This window comes from Jaculus jaculus, chromosome 11 (genome assembly GCF_020740685.1).
Source record: "Jaculus jaculus isolate mJacJac1 chromosome 11, mJacJac1.mat.Y.cur, whole genome shotgun sequence".
In the NCBI taxonomy this organism is placed as follows: Eukaryota; Metazoa; Chordata; class Mammalia; order Rodentia; family Dipodidae; genus Jaculus; species Jaculus jaculus.
Genome location: NC_059112.1, coordinates 37,972,082 through 37,996,776, shown reverse-complemented (window position 1 = coordinate 37,996,776; position 24,695 = coordinate 37,972,082). Strand labels below are relative to the sequence as shown.

At 38.2% G+C, this 24,695-nt stretch overlaps 1 protein-coding gene across 3 annotated transcripts in view; it reads left to right on the top strand.

Annotated features, from left to right (window-relative positions):
• The window catches only part of Tbc1d19 (TBC1 domain family member 19), a 170,399-nt gene that overhangs the window by 102,740 nt on the left and 42,964 nt on the right, over positions 1-24,695 (top strand). For all 3 annotated transcript variants that reach the window (XM_045130142.1, XM_004656101.3, XM_045130143.1), the window contains 2 exons: positions 18,435-18,519; positions 20,781-20,825. In XM_045130142.1, the coding sequence (XP_044986077.1) occupies positions 18,435-18,519; positions 20,781-20,825 (130 nt within the window). The remainder of the gene's footprint in view (positions 1-18,434; positions 18,520-20,780; positions 20,826-24,695) is intronic.

The window sequence follows — 24,695 nt, the reverse complement described above, 5'->3', positions numbered from 1 at the left end:
TAAAGTTAGGCATTTGGATCTTTACTAAGGTCCTTATCAGATCTACTAAAATGAAATCATTTACTATAGATAGGACCTGTGCATTTGTGGTTGTTTAGATGTAACATGTCCTTCATAGTCTCAAGTGTTTGAATAATTACTCCCCAGTTGATGGCCCTGTTGGGAAAGGCTGTGGGACCTTTGGGAGGTGGAGCCATGCTGGACGACATGAGTCACTGGAAGCAGGCCTGGAGGTTTTTTAGCTTGGTCCTACTTGCTGTTTCCTCTGTCTACTTCCTCTGTGCTTAAGTGATTATGTGAACCTACTTCCTGCTCCTGCTATGCTCCACCCTCTGGAACCGCAAGCCAAATTAAACCCTTTACCTTCCATACCACATAAAAAAGAATATATGGTTGTCCGTGCCTATAATCCCAATGCTGAGAGGGTAAAAACAGGAGGATTGCTGGAGCTCCCTGGTCAACAAGTCTAACCTATAAGCAGAGGCTCTAGGCTTAGTGAGAGACTCTATCTCAGAGAAATAAGGGAGAAAAGTGATAGAGGAAGATACCCAATGACTTCCAGTAGCCCCACATGCATGTGCACAGGGTACATACATCTGTGTGCATGTGCACACATGCAACCTTATATATGTGTGTATGTGTATTTGCATAATTTCAGAAAGCTCATTTGCTTATATAGCTAAGATATAGCACTATGCCTATCAGTGCTCAGTAAAGTTTTGAATAGACACATAAAGTTAATGTTTCATGTATATGGAAATACTAGTTTACTGATGTCCTCCAGTTTCAAACATATTGAGTGGAAATTATCATTTCTGGAATGGTGGTATGAGAAGCCCCATAGAACTATTCCTAGTAGAAAAAAAAATAACTAGTTGAAAACTATTTTTTTTTTTAAATAACTGGGCTGGAGAGATGGCTTAGTGGTTAAGCGCTTGCCTGTGAAGCCTAAGGACCCCGGTTCGAGGCTTGGCTCCCCAGGACCCATGTTAGCAGGATGCACAAGGGGGCCCACGTGCCTAGAGTTCGTTTGCAGTGGCTGGAGGCCCTGGCACTCCCATTCTCTCTCCCTCTCTCTCTCTCTCTCTCTCTCTCTCTCTCTCTCTATCTGCCTCTTTCTCTCTGTCTGTCTGTTACTCTCAAACAAATAAATACAAATAAATTTATCTTTTTTTTTTTTTTTTTTGTTTTTCGAGGTAGGGTCTCACTCTGGCTTAGGCTGACCTGGAATTCACTATGTAGTCTCAGGGTGGCCTCGAACTCTCGGAGATCCTCCTACCTCTGCCTCCCGAGTGCTGGGATTAAAGGCGTGCGCCACCACGCCCAGCTAATAAAAATAAATTTAAAAAAATTTTTAAATAACCTTGGACTAAATCTCAATAAAAACCACTTGTGTTTGATTCATAACTAGTTATTTTATTTTTAAAAATATTTTATTTTTATTTATTTATTTGAGTGAGAGAGAAAGAGGGAGAGAGATAAAGAGAGAGAATGGGTGCACCAGGGTATCCAGGCACTGTAAATTCCAGGTATATGCACCACCTTTTGCAGCTGGCTTACGTGGATCCTAGGGAGCTGAACCTAGGTCATTTGGCTTTGCAGGCAAGTGCCTTAACTGCTAACCCTCTCTCCAGCCCCATAACCAGTTTTTTACTTCTACCCCACTGCACATCTGAATCAGCATGATGGAGTTTCAATGTAACTGAATGTGGCTAGGAAAATGGAGCTTCCTTTCTCCACCTCCAGCTTCTAGTCTATCCAAGATGGGAGTGAGCCAGGCATCATGGTCCACAACCATAATTCCAGCACCCAGAAAGCTGAGGCAGGAGAATCACAAGCACAAGGCAAACCTGGGCTGGGTAGCAAGACCCTGTTTCAAGAATAAAAAAAAAGTAACGGCTGGAAAGATGGCTTAGTGTTTAAGGTTTTGCTTGCAAAGCCAAAGGTCCCAGGTTCAACTCCTCAGGACCCACACAAGCCAGATGCACAAGGTGACATATGCATTTGAAGTTTGTTTGCAGCAGTGGGAGGCCCTGTTATACCCATTCTCTCTCTCTCTCTCTCTCTCTCTCAAATAACTAATTAAAAATTTTTAAAAAAGTAAAAGAGAAGTAGGTATTTAGATTCTCTCATCTCCCTCAGCTCTGTGTTACCGGTGTTAAATTCTAGGCAAGAACTATCAACAGATTGGTAGCCCTGTTTCATAAAGCACAGGCCTGGTCTTGAGCCCTACCTGCTCCGTATGTCAAGAATACGAGGGCTTTGGCTGCCTCCATGCCCACCTGCTTGTACTGCAGAAGTTCCACACTGAGAGGCCAACTTAAGACCGGAAGCTCACATCCCGACACAGTAAAGCAGAAGTGGGCTCCTCAAGCTCCAGAGCAATGTCTCAGAGACTTTAGCCAGTGTGGAGGTAGCCAAACTAGCTCTATTTGCAGAATGGTAGAGATTTAACCTGACTGACTCTGTGAATTATGATCGTTTTAATGGTAAACACTTAAGAGGAGACTGATAGCTCCAAGAGAACAGTCAGCCAAACCATATTGCTAGTTTACCAGAGAGAAGGCCAGAGAAAGAGAGAGAGAGAGAGAGAGAGCCAGATAGACAGCTAGGAGAAGTACTAGTATAGGAGCAAATCTCAAAGATGGCTTCAAAAATGACTTCTGTAAAGGAGTCCACTTTAATCCAATGAGACTATAAGCACTATTTACATCTGAGAACATTGTTTCACAAGTAGAATGATCTACTGGCAATTAGCAGAACCTGTCATCTGACTATGATACCAACAGAGGCATAAAGTTTAACAGAAGTCACAGAAGAGATGGTCAAAGATTTACTAAATCCATAGTCATTGAAGACTGACTGTGTGAACACCTGATTTTTACACTATGGGAGAAATAGACTTCAATAAAATATTCCAAGTCACCGAACAAACAAACAAACAAACAAACAAGAACAACCCAAAGCCCTAGCTGACTGTATCAGGGCTTCAATGTTGGACCTAAAAAGCAAAAACTTCACAAAGTCCATTAAAAATTCAGCAAACAGCTAAAGGAAGACATGCTTCAAGAAGTGAAGTATGGTGGCAGTATCTCAACAGAGAGAGTTATTAAAGAGACAGAAACATAAAAAGACTACCAAATGGAAATTCTGCAGTTGAAAAATATAATTACTGAAATGAAAAGTTCACTGGAGGGTATAGTATTTGAAAAATCAGCAAATAGTGAACTTAGAAGATAGATAAAGGGTAACTGAACAGAGCCTTACTATACTATCAACAAATTACAATAGCAGTATCAGGAGAGGAGAAAGGAAGAAACAGAAGTAATATTTGAAGAAATAATGGCTGAAAACCTACCAAATTTAATGAAAAACAGTAACTTACACATCTGCAAAACTCAGTGAGCTCCAAGAGGGATAAAAATATTCATATTCAGAGATAATCATGTCAAAACTGTCAAAAGCCAAAAGCAGTGAGATCACCTCAAAAATACAGAAGTAGGTCAGGTGTGGTGGTACATGCCTTTAATCCCAATACGCAGTAGGCTGATGTGGGAGGATCGTTGTATTTGAGGCCAGCCTGAGACTACATAGTGAATTCCAGGTCTGGGCTAGAGTAAGACCCTTCCTCGAACCACCCCCAAAGTACAGAAGTAAACATTGAATAACAACTTTTTCCTTTAACTCATGCTCCCAATAGTTTTGTTCTCAAATGATCTGTGGTCTTTGGCATCAGATCTCCGTAGACCTTCCTATTCATAGTAAAATGAGATATGGACTAGACTATATACATATATTAGAACTATTAAAAATATGCTATTTATTTGATTCCACACAGCACAGTTTTCCAGTGAAAGTATTGACTCACATTTAGTTTATTCCTTTTAAACCCAGCTTTCAAATTATATTAGGTTCCAACTATGGAGCCTATTTGGTAGTACCAAAAGGGGCTTGACAGGGAACTCCTTCCTCACTTGGTGAACAGTCTGAGGAAGCAGTAACAGTTTCTTGAGTTAGTGCCAACATAATCCTACATTCACTTTTACCTGTTCCATGTAAGTAACTTAGATATCAAAACACTTAAGAGTGAACAAAATCTCACAAGTGAATCATTTTGATACAGTAGATGTATTTTCTGAGAAAAAGACTTATCATCAGTAAATATTATCAATTATAACACTGTGCATGAGTTAAGATGGTCTTTGGTGAGCCTACTTTCCAGCAAAGGAGGCCAGACATGAACTTAGAAAGTGTTTGCTTATTACTGGAGCATGTTCATGTGAAACATTAGTGTTACACAGGATGTACCCATAGAAGTGTGATTTACTCTTATTTCCTGTTTTGTAAAAATGTTAGTTCAAGTTCTATTATTTTTATATTTTGTATACCTTTTTCTGTCATGTCACATGACAACTGCTGCTGTTAGTTCTTTGGAAATAACTTTAAATGGGGTTATTTAATAAGTGCTACTAACTATAGGCATAGTTTGTTATACAGCATAGCTCTAAAATTTTAATTTTGCATAACTAAAATATTATGCCCATTGAATAGCAGCTCCTTGACTCCCCTCCCTCCATCCCCTAGCCACTGCTATTCTAATTTCTGCTGCCATGTGTTTGACTGTTTAAAATATCTCACACAATTGGAATCATTTCATGATTCTCCTTCTGTGGCAGGCTTATTTCAATTACTATAGTGTCCCCAAGGTTCAGCCATATTGTCTCATGTGTCGGGATTTTCTTCTTTTTAGAGATGTGTATATTTACCCTAATTATACATTTTCATTTTCAGTTGCCTGAGTAAGCTTTAATGTTAATCTTTATCCCCATTATATTAAAGGAAGGACAATTACAACATCTATGTTTATCTTTGGAGGAATTATTCAAAATTAACTTTTATTCATGGATATTGTTATTAAACATTTTCTTGGTAGTAGTTTTTAATTATTTATTTTGTAGTTAGTTTGAGTTATTAGAGGTTCTTTTTAATTAATAAATACAATTGTGTGCATTGAAAATAACAAACTGTCATCAAATGCAATCAGAAATTGAATTTTTTTAACCTCAGGGGAAATTTTTATATATTTTTATTCATCTCTGTATATGTAATTAAACAGAAGATTTTTTTAGCTTTAATTACAGCATTTTCTTTGGCAGAACTTTATAGCAACACAACTTCTCTAGAGAAAGACTACTAATGACAATAGAGTAAATTCAGTTTCCTGACAGGCTCTGGGTCCATTCCTTCTACCTGCCCACATACAAATGAAGACATCTCCAGCTACCCCTCTGTAAAGAACACTTAGTTCATGACCCAAGAATATACAGGCCTGCTCCTGAGGGACTCTGCTAATAATATCTGCATTTTATAGGCAACATCACTAAATATTATAGAAATAATGTTTTGAATAAGTCAACTTCTTAGTATTTTAGCTTTTATTTTTCATAAAATTCTTACAAATAATTATGTTGAAAGTTTAAAATTATGTCAGAGCCTTAAAAAGTATTTAACCTGAAGATGCCTTTTATTTTGCAGAAATACTGGTTGGTTTGACAGTGTCAGTATAGGTTCCAGTACTGAGTGGCCTTATTACAATATATATGTTAACATATTGCCCAGAGTATATAAGATATTCATAGACAAGAGCTCATGTAATAAAAACCATGGGGATTTTCTCTTTGTGCTATATTCTAATTTTTCCATCATATTCAAAATATTCTTATATGTGCTGGAAAACATGCCAATTTATAGATTTTTTATGCCATTGAGTAGAGTTCAAGAAAGGTCTTAATGTAACCAGATATCTTTTATTTATGTATCCACTTAATCAAATTGAATAACTCTTCTATTACAGACATTGCATTGTGTGCTAGCAAAAGATTTTTATTAATTTTTATATCTTAATGAAAACTGAGGGAAAGTTAAATTCACAGATGTAATTTGACCAGGATATTAATAGAAATTTACATATAGACCTATGCAAAAGCAGTTGAAATTCTAGGAATGGTACAAAGTTCAGTGGTGACTACAGCATAGAAATATTTTAAGTAGGGCTGGAGAGATGGCTTAGTGGTTAAGGCACTTGCCTATAAATCCAAAGGACCCAGGTTCAATTTTCCAGAACCCATGTAAGCCAGATGCATAAGGTGACACATGTGTCTGGAGTTTGTTTACAGTGGCTGACAGACCTGGTGTGCCCATTCTCTCTCCCTCTCACTGTCTCTTTCTCTCTCAAATAAATAAATTAATTAAATATTTTTTTAAAAGAAACATTTTAAGTATTACTAAGTCTTAAAGGCAGGGAACTGGGAGGAGAATGGTAAATAAAAACATAAGCATGAACTATGAGCATGTTGTTTGGTGATGAGAGATTTTCTTATCATGGCAATGAATAGTTCCAGTAGTTCAGGTTAGTTACCAAACACTTGACACAGAACAAGGTCTGTGTGAACACACAGGAGAGGGCAAATGTGGACTCAAGGCAATATTGTACTCTACTTTTTTAATTACTTCTTCATGAATATATGTTCAATTTTCTTGCTATTCCCCTACTTTCTGATAGAAATTATCTGACAAAACTTTAGCCCTAATCTTTAGCTCTTCAATTCTGCAGCTGTAGCTTGTATTTGAGTGTGCTGGACATACAACCATGCTATTACTGACTTTTTTGAAAATTCATGACTCTTAACTCTTCATTCTGGAGCTATAGAGATGGCTCAGTGAATAAAGTGCTTGCTGTACAAGCATGAGGACCTTAGTTCATACCCCCAGCACCCACATAACTGCTGGGTGGTGTGGTGATCCACCTGTAGTCCCAGCACTAGGAAAGTAGATTCAGAGGACTAGTCAAATCAGTGAGCTATGAGTTCAAAAAGAGACTATGTTTCAATAAATAAGGTGAAGAATATTCGAGAAATAAAACATCAACCTCTGATCTCCACATGCGTGCAACACATATGTGCACGTACACACACACACGTGTGCGCGCACACACACGAAAATAGAGTCCTTAGCTTACTTCTGCCTGCTAATCCTATTGCATTAATTTAGACCATGTATTCATCACTCACCCAAATTATTCTTTACATCTCTCTTCAAATTTCCATTTCTATCTTTTAGCTAGTAATAGCTAGTAACTCTGATTTCTGCTTGAAAATAAGAAAACAGATAAGTGCTATGAGAAGCCAACATCCCCACGTTCCCATAACCACAGACAATCTGATTTATCTGTATCTGCAACATTCACTCAGCTTTTCTTTTGCTATAAACAAATTGTTCTTGCTTTTATTCAAGAGAAGGCCAGCTCTGCATTTGGACACTAAAAGTCATCTTTCTTGGTACTTAATGAGAGAAGTTGTAGTTTGTTTTCTCATTGCCAATTTTCCCATAATTCCTTCCTCTTTACCTTTATTTGCTGTTATATGCATAAGGTATTATTTCTTTGCTTTAAAGACCAAAAAATATCTAGCAATAATCTTTCCTGCTCTTTCTTTAGCCTATTGCCTTATTCCTGTATTCTTACTCGGCAAAATTCCTTTTAAAAAATTCATGTACATTATTAATTCCTATCCTCCCATGTTCTTTTGAACCCATCTTAATGACACTTCTTTTTTTTTGGTCCAATTGTCCACCAAAGTTATCCTGGACAACTTCTCTTTCATTTTACTAATAAAGTAAAGATAAAACTCAGGATCTCATACTTGCTAAGCAAGTGTTTGCCACTGAGTGCCAGTCATAAGCTGTCATCATTCCATTTGACAATTCAGTTGATCACACCCTCCTCAATTTTCTCTTTGCACTTCACCTCCAAGACACCATGATTTATGGACTTCTCTTTTATTAGCTGTCATCCTCCATCTTTGATGGCTTCTCACTTCCTATTTCCCAGTGTCTTATCCCAAAAGCCCCAGGCCATTATTTCTCAAGTATTTTCTTCCTCCTTCATTTTCCTTCTCTCCTCCTGGGATCTCTGTAATGCATGCATTGGTCAGGTTGACATCTCACTGGTTCCTAAGGCCATGTTTATTTTCCCTCAGTGTTTTTCCTCTTTGTTCCAGAGAGTCATTCCCATTGCCATATCTTTAGTTTAATGACTAGTTTCTGCCTCTTCAAATCTGTTTTTTCATACTTATAGTGTATTTTATTTGAATTATTGTGTTTTCTACTGTTAGAGTTGCTTTTTGGATTCTTTTTAAGTTTGTTATCTATTGATATTTCTGTTTCATTCATAAATCATTTGAGCACATTCAAAATGATTGCTTTCAAGTCTGTATCTAAGAAATTTGACATCAGATATGTTTCTGGAACAATTTCGGATGATTTCTTCTTTCTGAATAGGGAACATGTTCCAGGTTCTTTGTTGTTGTTGAAAACTAGACATGTAAATGTTAGTGTAATATCTCTGTAAACCATATTTTCATTCTCTCCCCCAAAACTTACTGGTTTTGTTAATATTGTCAGTTTTTGGGTTTATTTCTTTTATTGTAGGTTTGGCTACACCAAGTCAGCATGGGATAGAAACTTAAGGTCGCATGACTTTTCTAAGCCTGTACCTTTCCTTAGGTATGCATGGCCAATTACTAATTTTCCCCATATACGTATTTTTTTTTCAATGTCTTAGTCTATAATGTGTAACTCAAAAAAAAAAAGAGAAAAAATAAATATTGTGGAGGAATTGCCCCTTCAAGTCCCTTGAAAGTCATTTCAGCCAGAGAGGGAAGCGCTCACATCCGTGGTGGTGTGTGTAACAACAGTGGCCCCTTTGCCTTCATCCCTCCACTGTGACTTTGCACCACTTTCAGCAGAAGCATCTATCAGCAGAATACAAAGACCCAGTATTTAGAGGACAGAGTGTCTTTCTTTTCATACCATACCTTTCCTGGAACACACAAACAGCTCCTGCCAAGGGATATAGAGTGGGATCAGTAGATATTGCTATATTAAGAACTGACATTGACCAAAATAACCACATTTCAATACTGAAGGCCTCCCCTGAAAGTGACAAGACTTCAATCAACTCTAGAGTTCCCAAATAGTTGCATCAGACATATTCTGTCAGGACATGTGTGGTCTAGATGGAAGAATTGTGGTGCCTCCTACTTTACTGCTTCCTAGAACTCTTCAAGCCAGTTCTTACAACTCTGCAAGGTGCTTTTTCTTGTTGTTTTGGTTTTAGGCTTTTAAAAAAAAATTTTAAGATAAAGTCTTTCTGTATAGTCCAGGTGGGACTCAAACTTTCATTCCTAGTGCTTCAGCCTTCTGAGTACTGACTGACCCTGTAAGATGACTTTATTCCCCTTCTGCAGATAAAGAAACAGGCTTGGCACCCAAGCACATATAGTTACAATGACCCCAATCCAACTCTATCCATTTTCAATGCCCCATAAGCCATATTGGCCTTTAATTTGTGAAAATTTAGTTAGGGAAGAGTGCTTTAAAAGCAATTCTTACACTGGGGAGATGGCTTAATGTAAAGTATTTGCCCCAGAAGCCTGAGGATAAGTTTGGGTCCCCAGAACTCATGTAAAAATTCTGTTCTTAGTGGTGGAATGCACTTGTGGTCACCCTGCCTCTAGGGATGCAGAGGTACACAGCTCCTTGGTCTTACTGTCTAGCTAGTCTAGCCAGATCAGTGAGCTCTGGATTTAGCCAGAGACTTGTCTCAAAAACAATAAGGTGGAGAGTGACTAAAAAGACACTTGATGTTGACTTCTGGCCTCCATACCCATGTGGACCTGCACACATGTACATGCATGTTCACCACACACATACACCCACAAAAAAGCTTTTTAAAGCCATTCTTGGAATTTCATCATTTGAAAATTTTCACATTGGTTTGGCAAAAAAATGTAAAAGGATAGGTGCATAGTGCTTAGTATTAAGTGGTTGTCCTGTTTATATAGTACCTGCGTGTCGATTGTCGTGTGTGTACAGTACCTGCATGTTAAGTGATTGTCCTGTTTGTATAGTATTTGTATGTTAAGTGATTGGTTTATATCTGCCATGTATTTTGCATTTTTATTACATAAGTAACTTAATTATTTTGTTATATTTAAGTTAACCCAAGTAAATGCTTTTAAGCTGTATGCAGATATTTTGGCTATAATTCTGGTGTATCAACCTATAGTCCACACTTGTGTGTTCAGTTTTGTAATTCTTCCATATAAGCATATCACTATCATATATAACCTAACCCACTAAAATTGAATTTTTACTACATTTGTAGGTAATCAAAGTTAAAATTGTCATCATTTTACAAGTGTATATTCTAGCCAGTTTACAATGACAGTGTCATATCCTTATGAAGAGACAAAGTAGACTCTTGGAGGATGAAACAGCTCATGTTGGACTAGGAGCTGGCAGCTCTTTGCTTGGATCCCAAGTGGCACACCAGCACATTATGTCTAGCAAACTACCCCTGGCATTCTCACCTTTCAGTCTCCATGCTCTCCGTGGAGCAGTCTCAGATCATTTGTCTTCCCTATGGTACCAGGGACTCTAGGGGGACACATTTAAGCTTGGAGCTTCTTCTAAAATTACCATGTTCTCCCGTCTGCTAAACTAAGGGAAAGTTAATACAGATATTTCTTTATGATTTTTTTCTTTCTAAGGCAAAGATAGATATTTGCAAGTATGTACTGTTGTATTATTTTCCTTTACTTATATTAATTTTATTCTAATAGTTTTTTTTATAGTAGCTTATTGTTGCTGTTGTAATTACCAAAAATTCAGTGGTTTAAAGCACTGAAACACAGAAGTCTGAAGAAAGAGTTTCACATGTCTATTTCCCAGATGTTTACAGGTCTGTGTTTCTTCCTGAAACTGAAGTCCATTTCTTTGCCTTTTCCAGCTTCTACCATGCATCTGTATTCTTTGGCTCAAGGCCCATTCTTCAAAGCCAGCGGATAGCCAGCATCCTCCAATCTCTCTCATTCTGACCTTGTTGCCTCTCTTGTTTGTTTGTTTATAAATAACTTTGTGACCATGTTGGGTCCTAGCCAGATAATCCTGGATAATCTCATCATTCATAGGTTGATTAAATTAACCATAGGTTTCAGAACCTGGGATGTATACATTTGCAGGGTGTATTGCCACAGTGGCCCATGAAAGTTTGACAAGACAATAGGTCAATATTATGTACTGGTTCAATAACAAACAGTATATGGATTTATGACTTTTAGAGCCTAACAGTTTTACTTACTTATTGAAAATATTCATTACATGAATAGGTCAAAAATAAAGATTATGATTATCTTAATAAATGTGAAAAATATATTTGAGGCTATATTTGATAACATATGTTAAAAAAATTTAATTGTACTGAAAAATAATATCACAATAACAGCAATTATTCCAAAGTGTACAGTTAACAATGTTAAGTGTATTCACACTGTTGTAAACCTAACATACCTCTTATACTATTTGTATACTAGAAAGCATGTAATGTATTAATATTTTAATATTTTTATGAAACCAACATTCACCATCTTAGCAAGTTAATATTACTTTGTTGAAATACTAGATATAGTCCCACTAAAGCAAGCAAAAAATACAGATCATTCTGGAATACTAGCCAATGATAAAGAGAAGAAAACATAGTTAAAAAGTCAAAAAGGGCATATTATTAACAAGCATAGAAATAAATGATTCATTTAAATACCAGTTTATCAAAATATTTAAATCCTTTACTGTTTCAACTATGAGAAATAATCATTTAAAATATATAATTGAAAATAAAAATCAGGCAACCTTAGGAATTAAGCTCACTTACATTGCCCCCTCTCCTGATAATGATATTGAAATGCTGTCTAAAAGGTAATACCAATGAATACATCCTAAAAGATACTCAGGTGTGTGAAATGACACAGTAAAAGTCTAGTTATTTTAGTGTCAGCAGAAATAACAAAAAATTAAAATACTTTTTCTATTGGGCAATAACCAAGTAATATGTTATAGCACTTACAGGAATGAAGTAGCTGCAGGTACAATGATGTGAAAATAAATCTTAAATCATAAAACTAGGGCTAAGGAAGAAGTGAGGGCTCAGTGGTAGAGCCCTTTCCTGGCATGCACTAGGCCCCAGCCTCGGTCCCCGGATGGATATCAAACACTTGAGCAATGTCTTGCCATTTGAGCTGCATCTTGAACTGCTCTTGTCATGGTTACTAGTCACTAGTGACTCTTACTCTTTCTCTTTTTTTTTTTTTTTTCTCTCAAAAACATATCATCCCTTTGCTTTTTTTTTTTTTTTTTTTTTTGAGGTAGGTTCTCACTCTAGCCCATGCTGACTTGGAATTCACTATGGAGTCTCAGGGTGGCCTCAGACTCATGGAAATCCTCCTACCTCTTGCCTCCTGAGTGCTGGGATTAAAAGGTATGCGCCACCACGCCTGGCCCCTTTGCACTTTTTTAAGAAACACACCTTTTAGTTTTCCTCCTATTTGACTATCATCAAAAGCAAATTGAACTTTTGGGTGAATAAAAGCTTTTCACAATTTTGAGGCCTTTTAAATTTTTTTCATTATTTATTCATTTATTTTTGACAGTTTCATACATGTGTAGTATGTATTTTGATCACATCTACCCATTACTTTTCATCCTCCTCCCACTCCCATTAAATCTCTTCTGTTCATCTAACCCTTTTCCTGCTTTTATGTCATGTCTTTTGGTCATGTGTGACTCATGAGTTAAACTAGGGCTGTTAACATAAGCGTGGGTGGGTTACTTACTGAAGTATGGGCGACTTACTAGTGGCTACAGCAGTGAAGAACACTACTCTTTTCCCCAGCATCCATTAACCACCCAGAGCTCTTCTGAGAAAAGTGGGGTCTCATAAGTCTTGAGTTCTTTGTTTAGAAGCAAATGTGGCTGGAGGGATGGCTCAGCAGTAAAAGGCTTGCAAAGCCTCACAGCTCAGGTTCAATTCCCCAATACCCATGTAAATCCACATGTATAGTACATATGCTTAAAGTTTACAATGGCAAGAGGCCCTGGCATGCCCATTCTCTTTCTTTTTTTCTCCTTGCAATAAACAAACAAACAAACAAAAATCTAGGCATAGTAGCCCATGCCTTTAATCCCAGCACTTGGGAAGCTGAGTAGGAGGATCACTGTGAGTTTGAAGCCAGCCTGAGACTATATAGTGAATTTCAGGTCAGCCTGGGCTACAGTGGGGAAAAAAAAGGAAAGGTAATATTAAAAATACAAAATAAGAAAAGCATGTGTGTATTTGTTCAGAATGAGAAAAAGTAATAAAACTTATTAGAAAATAAAAATAAATATTTATAAAAATAAAAATCCACATTCTTTTTTTCTGAGATCTCAGGCAGTTTATCAGAAGTGTATACATAGCAATGCTTCCTGAGTATCTCCCTTACCTAGAACAGTGTACAACTACTGACATCAGAGGTCTTTACTAGTGATGGGCCCTGAAGTCCCTTCAAAGTATCATGGTAAACCCACTCCATCAGTGTTCTAGGCTGGTTTCATCTCTTCTGTTAGACATGAAAATGCCCCAAGTCTCAGATCTTGGTCTTGAGTTATGTCATTTTACTCCTCTGCTCAAAACTCTGCAGTGTCTCCCCTTTTCACTCCCCAGTAAAGGTCACCATCCCATCAGTGGCCTACACACTGCATGATTTGTCCTCTATCTCATCTCATTCAGCTCATCGGTCCCTGCCACATCAGCATCCAAGTTACTCCTCTGAAACACCAGGCCTACTCCTCGCAACACCATTGCCATTGCTGCCTCTTTGGCCTGGGATGCTCTTCCTTGGATAGTCACGTGCTCAGTTCCTCAACTCCTTCCAAGTGTTTGATCAAATGGCTCCCTCTCAATGTCCACTTTCCCTAACATTGCAAGCACCCTTTCTTTGCAAGCACCCCATTAACTTATTCCCATAGCACTTATCAACTAACATACTATGTAATTTTATGAGGTTTTCTGTTTATTTACTCTCTCCATCATAATTATAATCCATAAAGAAGATATTTTGTTTGTCTATATTTTTGAGGTATCCTATGCTCTATACACCCACATCAGTACCTGGAAGGAATAAAAGAAGCAAACTGTTTTTTAAAACTAGAGGGAGTCAGGCTAGAGAGATGGCTCAGCAGTTAAGTTGCTTGCCTACAAAGCCTAAAAACGCTGACTTGGTTCCCCAGTACCCACGTAAGCCAGATGTACAAGGTGGTGCACATGTCTGGAGTTCGTTTGCACTGTCTATAGGTTCTAGTGTGCCCATTCTCTCTATATATTCCTCTTTCTCTCAAATAAAAAAAATTAGGGCTGGAGAGATGGCTTAGCATTAAGGCACTTGTCTATGAAGCCTAAGGACCCAGCTTTTATTATCCAGGTCCCATGTAAGCCAGATGCACATGGTGATACATGCATCTGGAATTCATTTTCAGTGGCTAGAGGTCCTGGCATGCCCATTCTCTTTCCCTCCTCTTGCTTTCCCTCCCTCTCTCTGTCTCTAATGAATAAAATAAATAAAAATAAATCACAAAAATATTTTTAAAAATAGAAGAACTCATCTAAAATAAGGTCCAGAAGGATAAAAGTAATTAAAAGATGGCAGATTAAATAAATATAGATGAATTTTCTAATTTGTAGAAGTCATTAAAAATAAAATATGGAATAATTTTAAAAGATATAACAAAGCCAGGCATAGTGGCACACACCTTTAATCCCAGCACTCAGGAGGCAGAAGTAGGAGAATTGCTGTGAGTTCAAGCCACCCTGAGACTACATAGTGAATTCCATGTCAGCCTAGCCTAGAGTGAAACCCTACCTCAAAAAAACAAAAAAAGCTGTGTGTGTGTGTGTATACATACATATATATATATATGTACATATATAAAATTTGGATATTTTCCAGAAATGTAGATAAACAAAATTCAAGTTGAAGAAACATGACTGTTGAGCCATATAAATAAAATAAACCCAAATTAAATATATTAGAAGCAAAATATAACAGAATATAGAAGAAAATTAATAGTGACGTTGTTGTAATTGCAGCTGACATAATAGTATGATGTGCTAGGGCACTGTTCTAAATACCTTATACATGTTTACCAATCCTTGCAATATACTTTGGTATGAGCATTATTATTTTCAGATTACACATGGGGGAAAAGACACCAACAAAGAAGTCTTGTCACTTTTCCAGTGTCATTCAATCAGAACATTGCAGAGCTATGATTTGAACTCAACAATCTAGCCTCAAAATCCATTCCAGGTGGGTTAGTGATTTTACTATGAAACTAATATATTAGAATGCTATATTAAGTATTTTGAGTGAAGATGAGAATTGAGCTTCAGGAACATACAAATCTGAACTCTCAATGGCTTAAAACAAAGGGTTTTTATTACTGGTAAACATGATCATCTTGAGTAGGAAGGGTACCCAGCCATCCTTACTCCAGAACCCAGGTCACCAGAGTAACCACTGAAGAGAAATTCAAGTTTACTGTGAAGAAAGGATATGGTTAACTCTGATCTAGTTCTTTGAAACTTTCACTTGGAAGATCTCAAGTGATGCGTATCAGTCACATGGCTGTATCTAACACCAGCGTGGCCAAAAAAGGCAAGTTGACAGATGTTCCTAAGTGGAAACAACCAGAATATTTGATGAACAGTGCCAAGTACTTTCCTAATTGAAGTGAACCTATGTAGAATATAAATGTGAAGAGGGATTGATAGCTAAGCATGAAAGAAAGTATGGTAGATTTGAACACATCAAAATTAAAAACATGCCAAAAGTATTTGAGCAAAAGTATTTGCAAGTTTCGTTACATTTGAAGACTTGGGATATAGCTTAGTTGTAAAGCATGTGCTTGGTACATACCAGGTTTTTGATTCTTTCCCATATAGATAGATGATAGCTGATAGATAATACATAGATAGGTAGATAGATAGACAGTTCAATTGGTAGATGATAAATGATATGTAGATAGATGGTAGGTAGATGATACATACATACATACAGACTAAAAGTAAACATCAGTAATACACAAAAAATTTAAAGTAGTAATTTAAAAAAGTAGTCATTTTAAATGAAATAAAATGATGAGCCATGAAAATAGCAAACTGCAAATGTTAGTATTCAATTAATTAGTTAAAGGCACTATAAATTAAATTAAAGTAGGATAACTTGCCTATGAAAAGGGATAGCCTTTCCTTTTATATTTTTTTTTATTTATTTGAAAGAGAGAGGAGAGAAGCAGAGAGAGAATGGGTATGCCAGGGCCTCCAGCCACTGCAAATGAACTCCAGACGCATGTGACACCTTGTGCATCTGGCCTATGTGGGTCCTGGGGAACCAAACTGAGGTCCTTTGGCTTTGCAGGCAGTGACCTTAACTGCTAAGCCATCTTCCCAGCCCTGATTATAACCTTTCTTAATAAAGGAGAACATGTACATTATCTTACTGCTAGAAAAAAACCCCAGCTTTCTGAAGTACAGATTGGAATGTGTACTAGAAGTTTTACATCTAAAATGCCATACCATGTGACCAGATATCTAGTCTACTTTCAGAAATTTAAATAACTAAAACTGTACATAAGGAGTTGGTGTTGTCAAGAATGGGGCTCAGTTGTAGAGCATTTGATAGTCTATACAAGGCCCCAGGTTTAAACCCCAACAATGATAAAGAATTAGATATAAGCCAGGCGTGGTGACACATGCCTGTAATCCCAGCACTCTGGAGGCAGAGGTAGGAGGATTGTTGTGAGTTCAAGGCCACCCTAAGACTACATAGTGAATTCCAGGTCAGCCTGGGTAGAACAAGACCCTACCTCAAAAAAAACAAAACAACAACAACAAAAAGACTTAGATGTAAAGAAGTTCAAATCAAATTTGAATTCGATTTCAACAATAAAATGGGTTAAATAAATTATTGTTCATTTATACAGTGGCATATTCAGCAACATAAACATATGCATAAAGGCTGAAGAGATGGCTTAGCAGTTAAGGCACTCATTGTGAAGCTTTAGGACCCAGGTTTGATTCCCCAGAACCCAAGTAAACCAGATACACAAGGTGGTGCATGTGTCTGGCGTTCATTTGTAGTGGCTAGAGGCTCTGCCATGTCCATTCTCTCTCTCAAATAAATAATAAATAAAATAGTTTTAAATGTACATAGGAAATATTCTTTTTATAACATATAACAAAATAATCAGGGGCTGGAGAGATGGCTTAGCAGTTGAGGCACTTGCTTGTGAAGCCCAAGGACCCAGTTCAATTCCCCAGAACCCACATAAGGCAGCTGCACAAGGTGGCGCGTGTCTAGAGTTCATTTGCAGCCGCTAGAGGCCCTAGTGTGCCCTTATCTCTCTCTGTCTGCCTTTCCCTCTTTTTCTCTCAAATGAATATAACAAATAATAATCATTTGTAGCACTGAGAGAAAATAGGTTATAAAACTAGCATAATCCTTTTATTAAAATTTCTACATGCATTTAAACTAGTGTGAAATTAAATTCATCCACATATTAGCACTGGTGCAATCATGAGAGTTTTCTTCCTTTTTGTTATTCACATCTCTAATTTTTATCATAAGCATGTATCCCTCTCTTGAAACAAGCCAGTGCACAGTGGCCACACATTCTAACATTGGGGGTGGCTACTGCCCAGTCTCCATATTGATCCATTTCACAAAACTAGGCCCCTTTATTGTATCTTGCACATAAAAGGCTTCCATTTAGTCTGGTTCCAAGTCTACGCTCACTGACTGTGCACCCTTTTCCAATAACTACTAATTCCTTCTTTGTAATATCTTTAATTACAGGTCTTCTGATACCAGTACCCAGATTTCCTACCACTAATGACCTTAGAAATTGGCCTCCCATCCCAAATCTAAGGCTAGTGTGAGCATTCCATGTCCATAGTGGGCATCCTGATTCTGCCCTAATCATCTCGTGCCACATTCTACCTGACAATCAGGACAGGCAGCTTCTACAGTGACTGCTTTTTCCAGTCTTTCTAAAGTCCACATGTTGGCTTCCCTCCATCCCTGGCATATCCAGTTGTTGTTGTTGCATGCCATCCATCTATCTCACTCGTTTCCTTCAGTCTAAATATTTCTGTGCCACTGGTGGTTACCCACAGTCGACCCTATACATATCTCATGTGTTAAATTTCTCCTAGGTGTTTCTAGTTTCCAGAGAAAACACAAGAAAATTGGGTTCTAGTTAGTAAATTGCATCTTCTGCTGTTCCAATTAAGGTAGCAAACAATGAGAAGTCCTTGAAGAGCTCTGGCCATTTGCCTTTGGAATCCCCTTTTTAACATGTAATGGAGTAGTCCGGTAGAGGGCACTCTTCCCATTGCAAAGTACAGCTCTGATCTTGAACCTTTCCTGAGTAGAAAAGAGTAATGAGTTATCCAACTTAATGACAATGCTTAATTACTTGTTATTTTCTGATCTTATATCTAGGTGTTACTTTGTTTTTCCCGGGACACGTCTGTACTGGGTCACTTTGCATACAACAGCGCTTCACCACCGAAATCATACATAAGAGGTAATATTTTAGTAACATTAAGGAAGTTTTACATAAGATGTACATAATAGTGCCAAGAATGTTTGCTTATTTTGTATCATATATTGGTGTTGCCATTTTATACATTGTAAATTACTTCAGGTTTCCCTCAGAGGACAGCGACTGTCACCAGTGCTGAAGCAGCTCAGGAAGAAGCCTTCCAATGCCCTTTCTCACACTGCTTGCTGCCTCCTCTGCTGCTCATTGTCCTGAAGTGTTGTCTCTTTTCCTTTCTAAGGATGACTTCTTCACACAGAATCAACTATGCTTTGGATGAATCTTTTTAGTCCTATCACACTGAAAGTTTTGGTGTTATTGATATGCTGTTAACCTCTAACTTCTGTTCTAGTACTTTCCTCTCTATCACTAGTTGTGTCTGTGGTATCACTATTGGTACCTTTCAGTCACCTGACAACTGAACTTATCTGACAGTCCTCTGCCTTTTCATTAGGTGGTCAACACCCAGCACTGAAAGCTGGGGGCCTGTTGTGTATGCTCCTCCTGTCAATTCTGTGAAGAAAGAAACCACTTTCCTTCATTTCCTCAGGATGAACAGCTGCCCAGTGCTTCCAACTCCTGTTCTGAGATAGACCACAGCATGTGTGTTTGAGTTAAGCTCCCCAGACTTGGGACTCTTTCGGTGCTTTTGCTTCTAAAATGAGTGTGTAGAAGACTGACTTTAAGGCTTTCTATTAGCTCATACAGTCTTATGCTAGCTTTCCTCCCTTGATTATCCCACAATGTGCTATATTCATTCTAGCCTCCAATGTGATCCCTGTACATGGGAGGCTTCACATTCCTCCACCCACCAAAATTACAGGGCCTTGAAGACGCAGCTATACCTCATCATACCCACTACCCTATCATCAGGTTCCCTCCACGCTGAACCTCTAACCACTTAAAGTCTGTGGAAAAGAAGTTAGAAAACACGTTCTCAGCTTTCATGGTTTAGTTTGGATTATAAGCCACATGGTTGAGGGATCCTATATTTATTTTGCTTGTGTCAGCCCCTAGTAGTTAACAATGGAGAGGTCTATTTTTCATTCTTTCCTTCTCCCCTCACCCAGAGATCAGCTTTTGTATACCCTCCTTAACTGAAGGTGCTCACACATCTTTTTCTTTTCTGTGCCTCAACACCTAACAAGAGCAAAACATAATAATAATAATAATAACAACAATAATAATAAAGAATTTTACTTTAAGCCGGGCATGGTGGCACATGCCTTTAATCCCAGCACTCGGGAGGCAGAGGTAGGAGGACTGCTGTGAGTTCAAGGCCACCCTGAGACTCCATAGTGCATTCCAGGTCAACCTGGGCTAGAGTGAAACCCTACCTCGAAAAACCAAAAAAAAAAAAAGAATTTTACTTTAAAGCCCAATACAAGAGTAAATGTCTTTTTCATAAACTCAAAGGTGTTAGGAAAACTGTCAAGAAAAAAAGCCATGTTCAGTGAAAGATGGGGAAAAACTGGGACACTTGAAAGCTTTGAGGAAAAATTACTTTTTAAAACTCTTGAATATTTTATTATAGTGAATATACTTTTCTGGGAAGATCTTGATTTCAAATATTCATCCCTGTTCTCTGAGCATATGAACCATTTTGGGAACCAGAATATGTGATATCATGCCATGTATAAATAATTTAAGTTTTAAACTTCTTGACATTTTGCATAAAAAGGTAAGTTTAAGGGCTGAAGAGATGGCTTAGTGGTTAAGCGCTTGCCTGTGAAGTCAAAGGACCCCAGTTCGAGGCTCAATTCCCTAGGACCCACGTTAGCCAGATGCACAAGGGGGCACATGTGTCTGGAGTTCATTTGCAGTGGCTAGAGGCCCTGGCATGCCCATTCTCTCTCTCTTTCTGCCTCTTTCTCTGTTGCTTTCAAATCAATAGATAAAAGAAATAAACAAAAAATATTAAAAGGTAAATTTAAGAGATACTGCAAAACAGACTTGCCTTCATAAACAACATCATCTGCATTAGCAAAACAATTTTATGTCTATAAATAGATTATTCACAAGTGCTTAAGAAGCTTGAAAATCATTTGTGTATATTGCTGATTTTAATTAATGAAAGCGTTTGCTAATATGAGAAGGTTAAACTGGCAAATTTTCAAATTAATTCCATATTATGAAGTTAAATAAAATCAGACTATAATAGTGCTTAAAATTTCATTAATTACTAATGCATTTACAAATAAGCTGATGTTAATTTTTTTAATTTAATATAGGTTTTTCTCTTATAGGAAAACTAGGATTAGAAGAATATGCTGTTTTTTATCCACCAAATGGTAAGAGTAATGCTATTGCTTCCTCTAGTGGGAAATGGGGAAATTACAACTTTTATAATAAGATAATTTCCTTATTCTGTCTTTAAATGGGATATAATTTATCATCTAAAATAAACCTCTGAAGTATATGTTTTAATGACTTTTTCCACATTTGTGGCAGGCTGGTGCTGAACTATGCATACCCTGTCTGGGTCTGCTTGGGACCAAATAGTGAATTTGCAAGAAAGCTCAGTAGGCTAAGTGTTTAAGTCTCAGACATTTAGTTTTCCTCAGAAGAACACTAACCAGTTCATTTAGAACCTTCTTTTGGCACTATTGGAACAGCTAAAGTCAATGTAATCATGGTACACTTCATTGTTTTCATCATTTGACCAGTGTCTTATGAAATTCAATGATTATAAAGAATCATTGAAATTGATGAGATGGTCAAACATGACCTGGTTTTTACTATTTAGTTTGATACGGCTTTGAGATGGTGAGACCATTGTGTATTTACGCTTCTTGAAAAGGGGTATGTAGCAGTCCTTACTATGATAACATTAAGTTGCAACCTGAAATTTTTTTGCTTCAGCAGAGTTAAGAACATGGGCTTTGTAATCGAGCAGATCTGGGTTCAGATCCTAGTTCTGCCAACTCATGCTATGACCTGGGGAAAGTTACATGAACTTGAGATTCATCAACTGTAGCATATGGATAAGAGATTGAATGAGCTACATTATATAAAGCATTAGGTCAGTACCTACATGGAGTGAGTGCTCAGAAAATGTACTATGCTCAGTGTGTTAACAGGGTCAGGCACTGTGTCTGAAAGCCATAGCTATCTCTCATGGACTGTTCTCTCTTGTGCCTCTCAACAAGGTGTCCTGCTTCCTCCTACCCTCCCTTTGCTGCCCTTGTCTTTTCACACATTGGCCTGGGCTTCCATTGGTATTTATGCATCTGTCAATTATCCTAAAATCTCTCTCCACTTTTATCTCACCTGTGAGTACCTCAAACCTAATTACACAACTTAACCCTTTTCTTCCTGTGCTCCTCAAAGAGAAAAAGAGCTAAATTAAAATAACAAGAAACCCAACTGCTCTCTGCTAACTGCATTTTCATCTCCCCAAAATCTCTGGTCTGAATCCTGGAAGTCATCCTAGATTCTACTCAGTCTCATACTCCTTTTACCGGAAAGAAGGCTCCAAATATGCCTTTGCCCTCTCTCTCCTCATACAACTGCAGCCTGGCCCTCCCATGGGCCCTGCCATCTTCAGTAGTTGAAACCACCATCAGGCTGGTCTCTTCCCTCCTTTCTGTGTTTACTCTTCACCTTGCTATCTCGGTTGTACTTCCAAAAGGAAATTTTTTTTTTAATTTTTTATTTATTTATTTGAGAGAACAGACACAGAGAGAAAGACAGGTAGAGGGAGAGAGAGAGAATGGGCACGCCAGGGCTTCCAGCCTCTGCAAACGAACTCCAGACGCGTGCGCCCCCTTGTGCATCTGGCTAACGTGGGACCTGGGGAACTGAGCCTCAAACCGGGGTCCTTAGGCTTCACAGGCAAGCGCTTAACCGCTAAGCCATATCTCCAGCCCCCAAAAGGAAATTTTAAAGATGGACACTTTTCTCAAAATTTGACACCTCTGAAAAATGTAACATCCAGGCTTCTCTGCATCACATTCATATAAGGACCTCTGGAATCTGCACCCTATACAGTCTACCTTATGCTTTCATTTCTCACCATTTTTCTCTTCTTTTTAAAATAACAATATCCAACTGTTTGTCCTTACACACAGCCACATAACAGCACTGTGCGGCTCTCTAGCTGTCCTATTTGCAGCTTAGAGTAGCCCACCCAGACTTCCTTTCCCTGCCATCATGGAGGCTTACTTAATTAAAACACAATCCTCTTAGCATGCTTCCCTAAACTCTTGTTAGGTTCAGGGCCTTCCTCAAGGCTCTCATATACCTGGGAAGAAAACTTTGGTATCTCTCACTATATATCTTGGCACTACTTTCATATACGTTATCTTCACCTCAATGTTGCAAGGTTTAGAAGGTCCAGGACCATATTTTTGTTACCCCATTATCTTACATGTAGAAATAATGTAACAAGTATTTATTTGAACTATATCGGAAACTTATTAATTTTAACAGATATGTGTTGACATAAAATTGATATGTTTGTTATTCTGGGAACCTTAATTTTCTCTTTTTTAAAAATTTATTTATTTATTTATTTATTTGAGAGTGACAGACACAGAGAGAAAGACAGATAGAGGGAGAGAGAGAGAGAATGGGTGCGCCAGGGCTTCCAGCCTCTGCAAACAAACTCCAGATGCCTGCGACCCCTTGTGCATCTGGCTAACGTGGGACTTGGGGAACCAAGCCTCGAACCGGGGTCCTTAAGCTTCACAGGCAAGCGCTTAACCGGTAAACCATCTCTCCAGCCCAATTTTCTCTTTTTTATTATTTATTTTGAGAGAGAGAGAGAGAGAGAGAGAGAGGAAGAGGCAGAGAGAGAGTATGGGTGTGCCAGGGCCTTCAACTACTGTGAACAAACTCCAGATATGTGTGCCCCCTTCTGTCCATGTGTGACATTGCATGCTTGCATTACTGTTCATCTGGCTACATGGAACCTAGAAATTCACACATGAGTTCTTAGGCTTTGCAGGCAAGTGCCTTAACTGCTTAGCCATCTCTCTAGCCTGAAACCTTAATTTTCTAACATTTTATCTTTAAATAGTAACACAGTAAAGAAGAAAAATACAATGCCTCTGAGTAGCTAAAAAGATGCCCTTGAATTCAAATTCCCAGAAGGGATTTTTCAACTTTAGAACTATTAGTTCTTATTTAAATACATGCCTGGCAAGCTTAGTTTATATTTCTACAAAGTCAAAGCATGGAAAGAGGCTAGTGCAGATATAAAACATGACCAACACCAGTGAGAACAAAAATTTAGGGACCTCATGCAAGAACATATAAAAACTATAACAGTATAGAGCACTCCAGCAAAATAGCCTGGAGTTATTATATAGAAAAGCCAGTAACTTACATCATTTCAAAAAGGATCATGGGACGGGCGTGGTGGTGCACACCTTTAATCCCAGCATCAGGAGGCAGAGGTAGGAGGATCGCCATGAGTTTAAGGCCACCCTGAGACTACAAAGTTAATTCCAGGTCAGCCTGCACCAGAGTGAGACCCTACCTCGAAAAAACAAAATAAATAAATAAATAAATAAGGGATCATGGGGGCTGGAGAGATATCTTAGCAGTTAAGGCACTTGCCTGCAAAGCCAAAGAACCCAAGTTTGATTCCCCAGTACCCACAAAAAGCCAGATGTACAAGGTGGCACATGCATCTGGAGTTTGTCTCCTGAGGCTAGGGGCCCTGGTGTGCCCTTTCTCTGCCTCTTCCCCCTCTCAAAGAAATAAATAAAATATCTTTTAGGGCTGGAAAAATGGCTTAGTGGTGAAGCACTTGCCTGTGAAGCCTAAGGACCCTGGTTCGAGGCTCGATTTCCCAGGTCCCACGTTAGCCAGATGCACAAGGGGGCGCACACATCTGGAGATCGTTTGCAGTGGCTGGAGGCCCTGGTGCTCCCATTCTCTCTCCCTCTCTCTATCTACCTCTTTCTCTCTCTGTCTGTCACTCTTAAATAAATAAATAAAAATATCAATTTTTTAAAAAAAATATTTTAAAAAGGGATAATGGGCTGGAGAGATGGCTTAGCAGTTAAGGCGCTTGCCTGAGAAACCTAAGGACCCAGGCCTGATTCCCCAGAACCCACATAGGCCAGATGTACAAGGTGGCACATGTGTCTGGATTTCATTTGCACTGGCTGGAAGTCCTAGCAACCGCCCCCCTCCCCCTTTCTCTCTCTCAA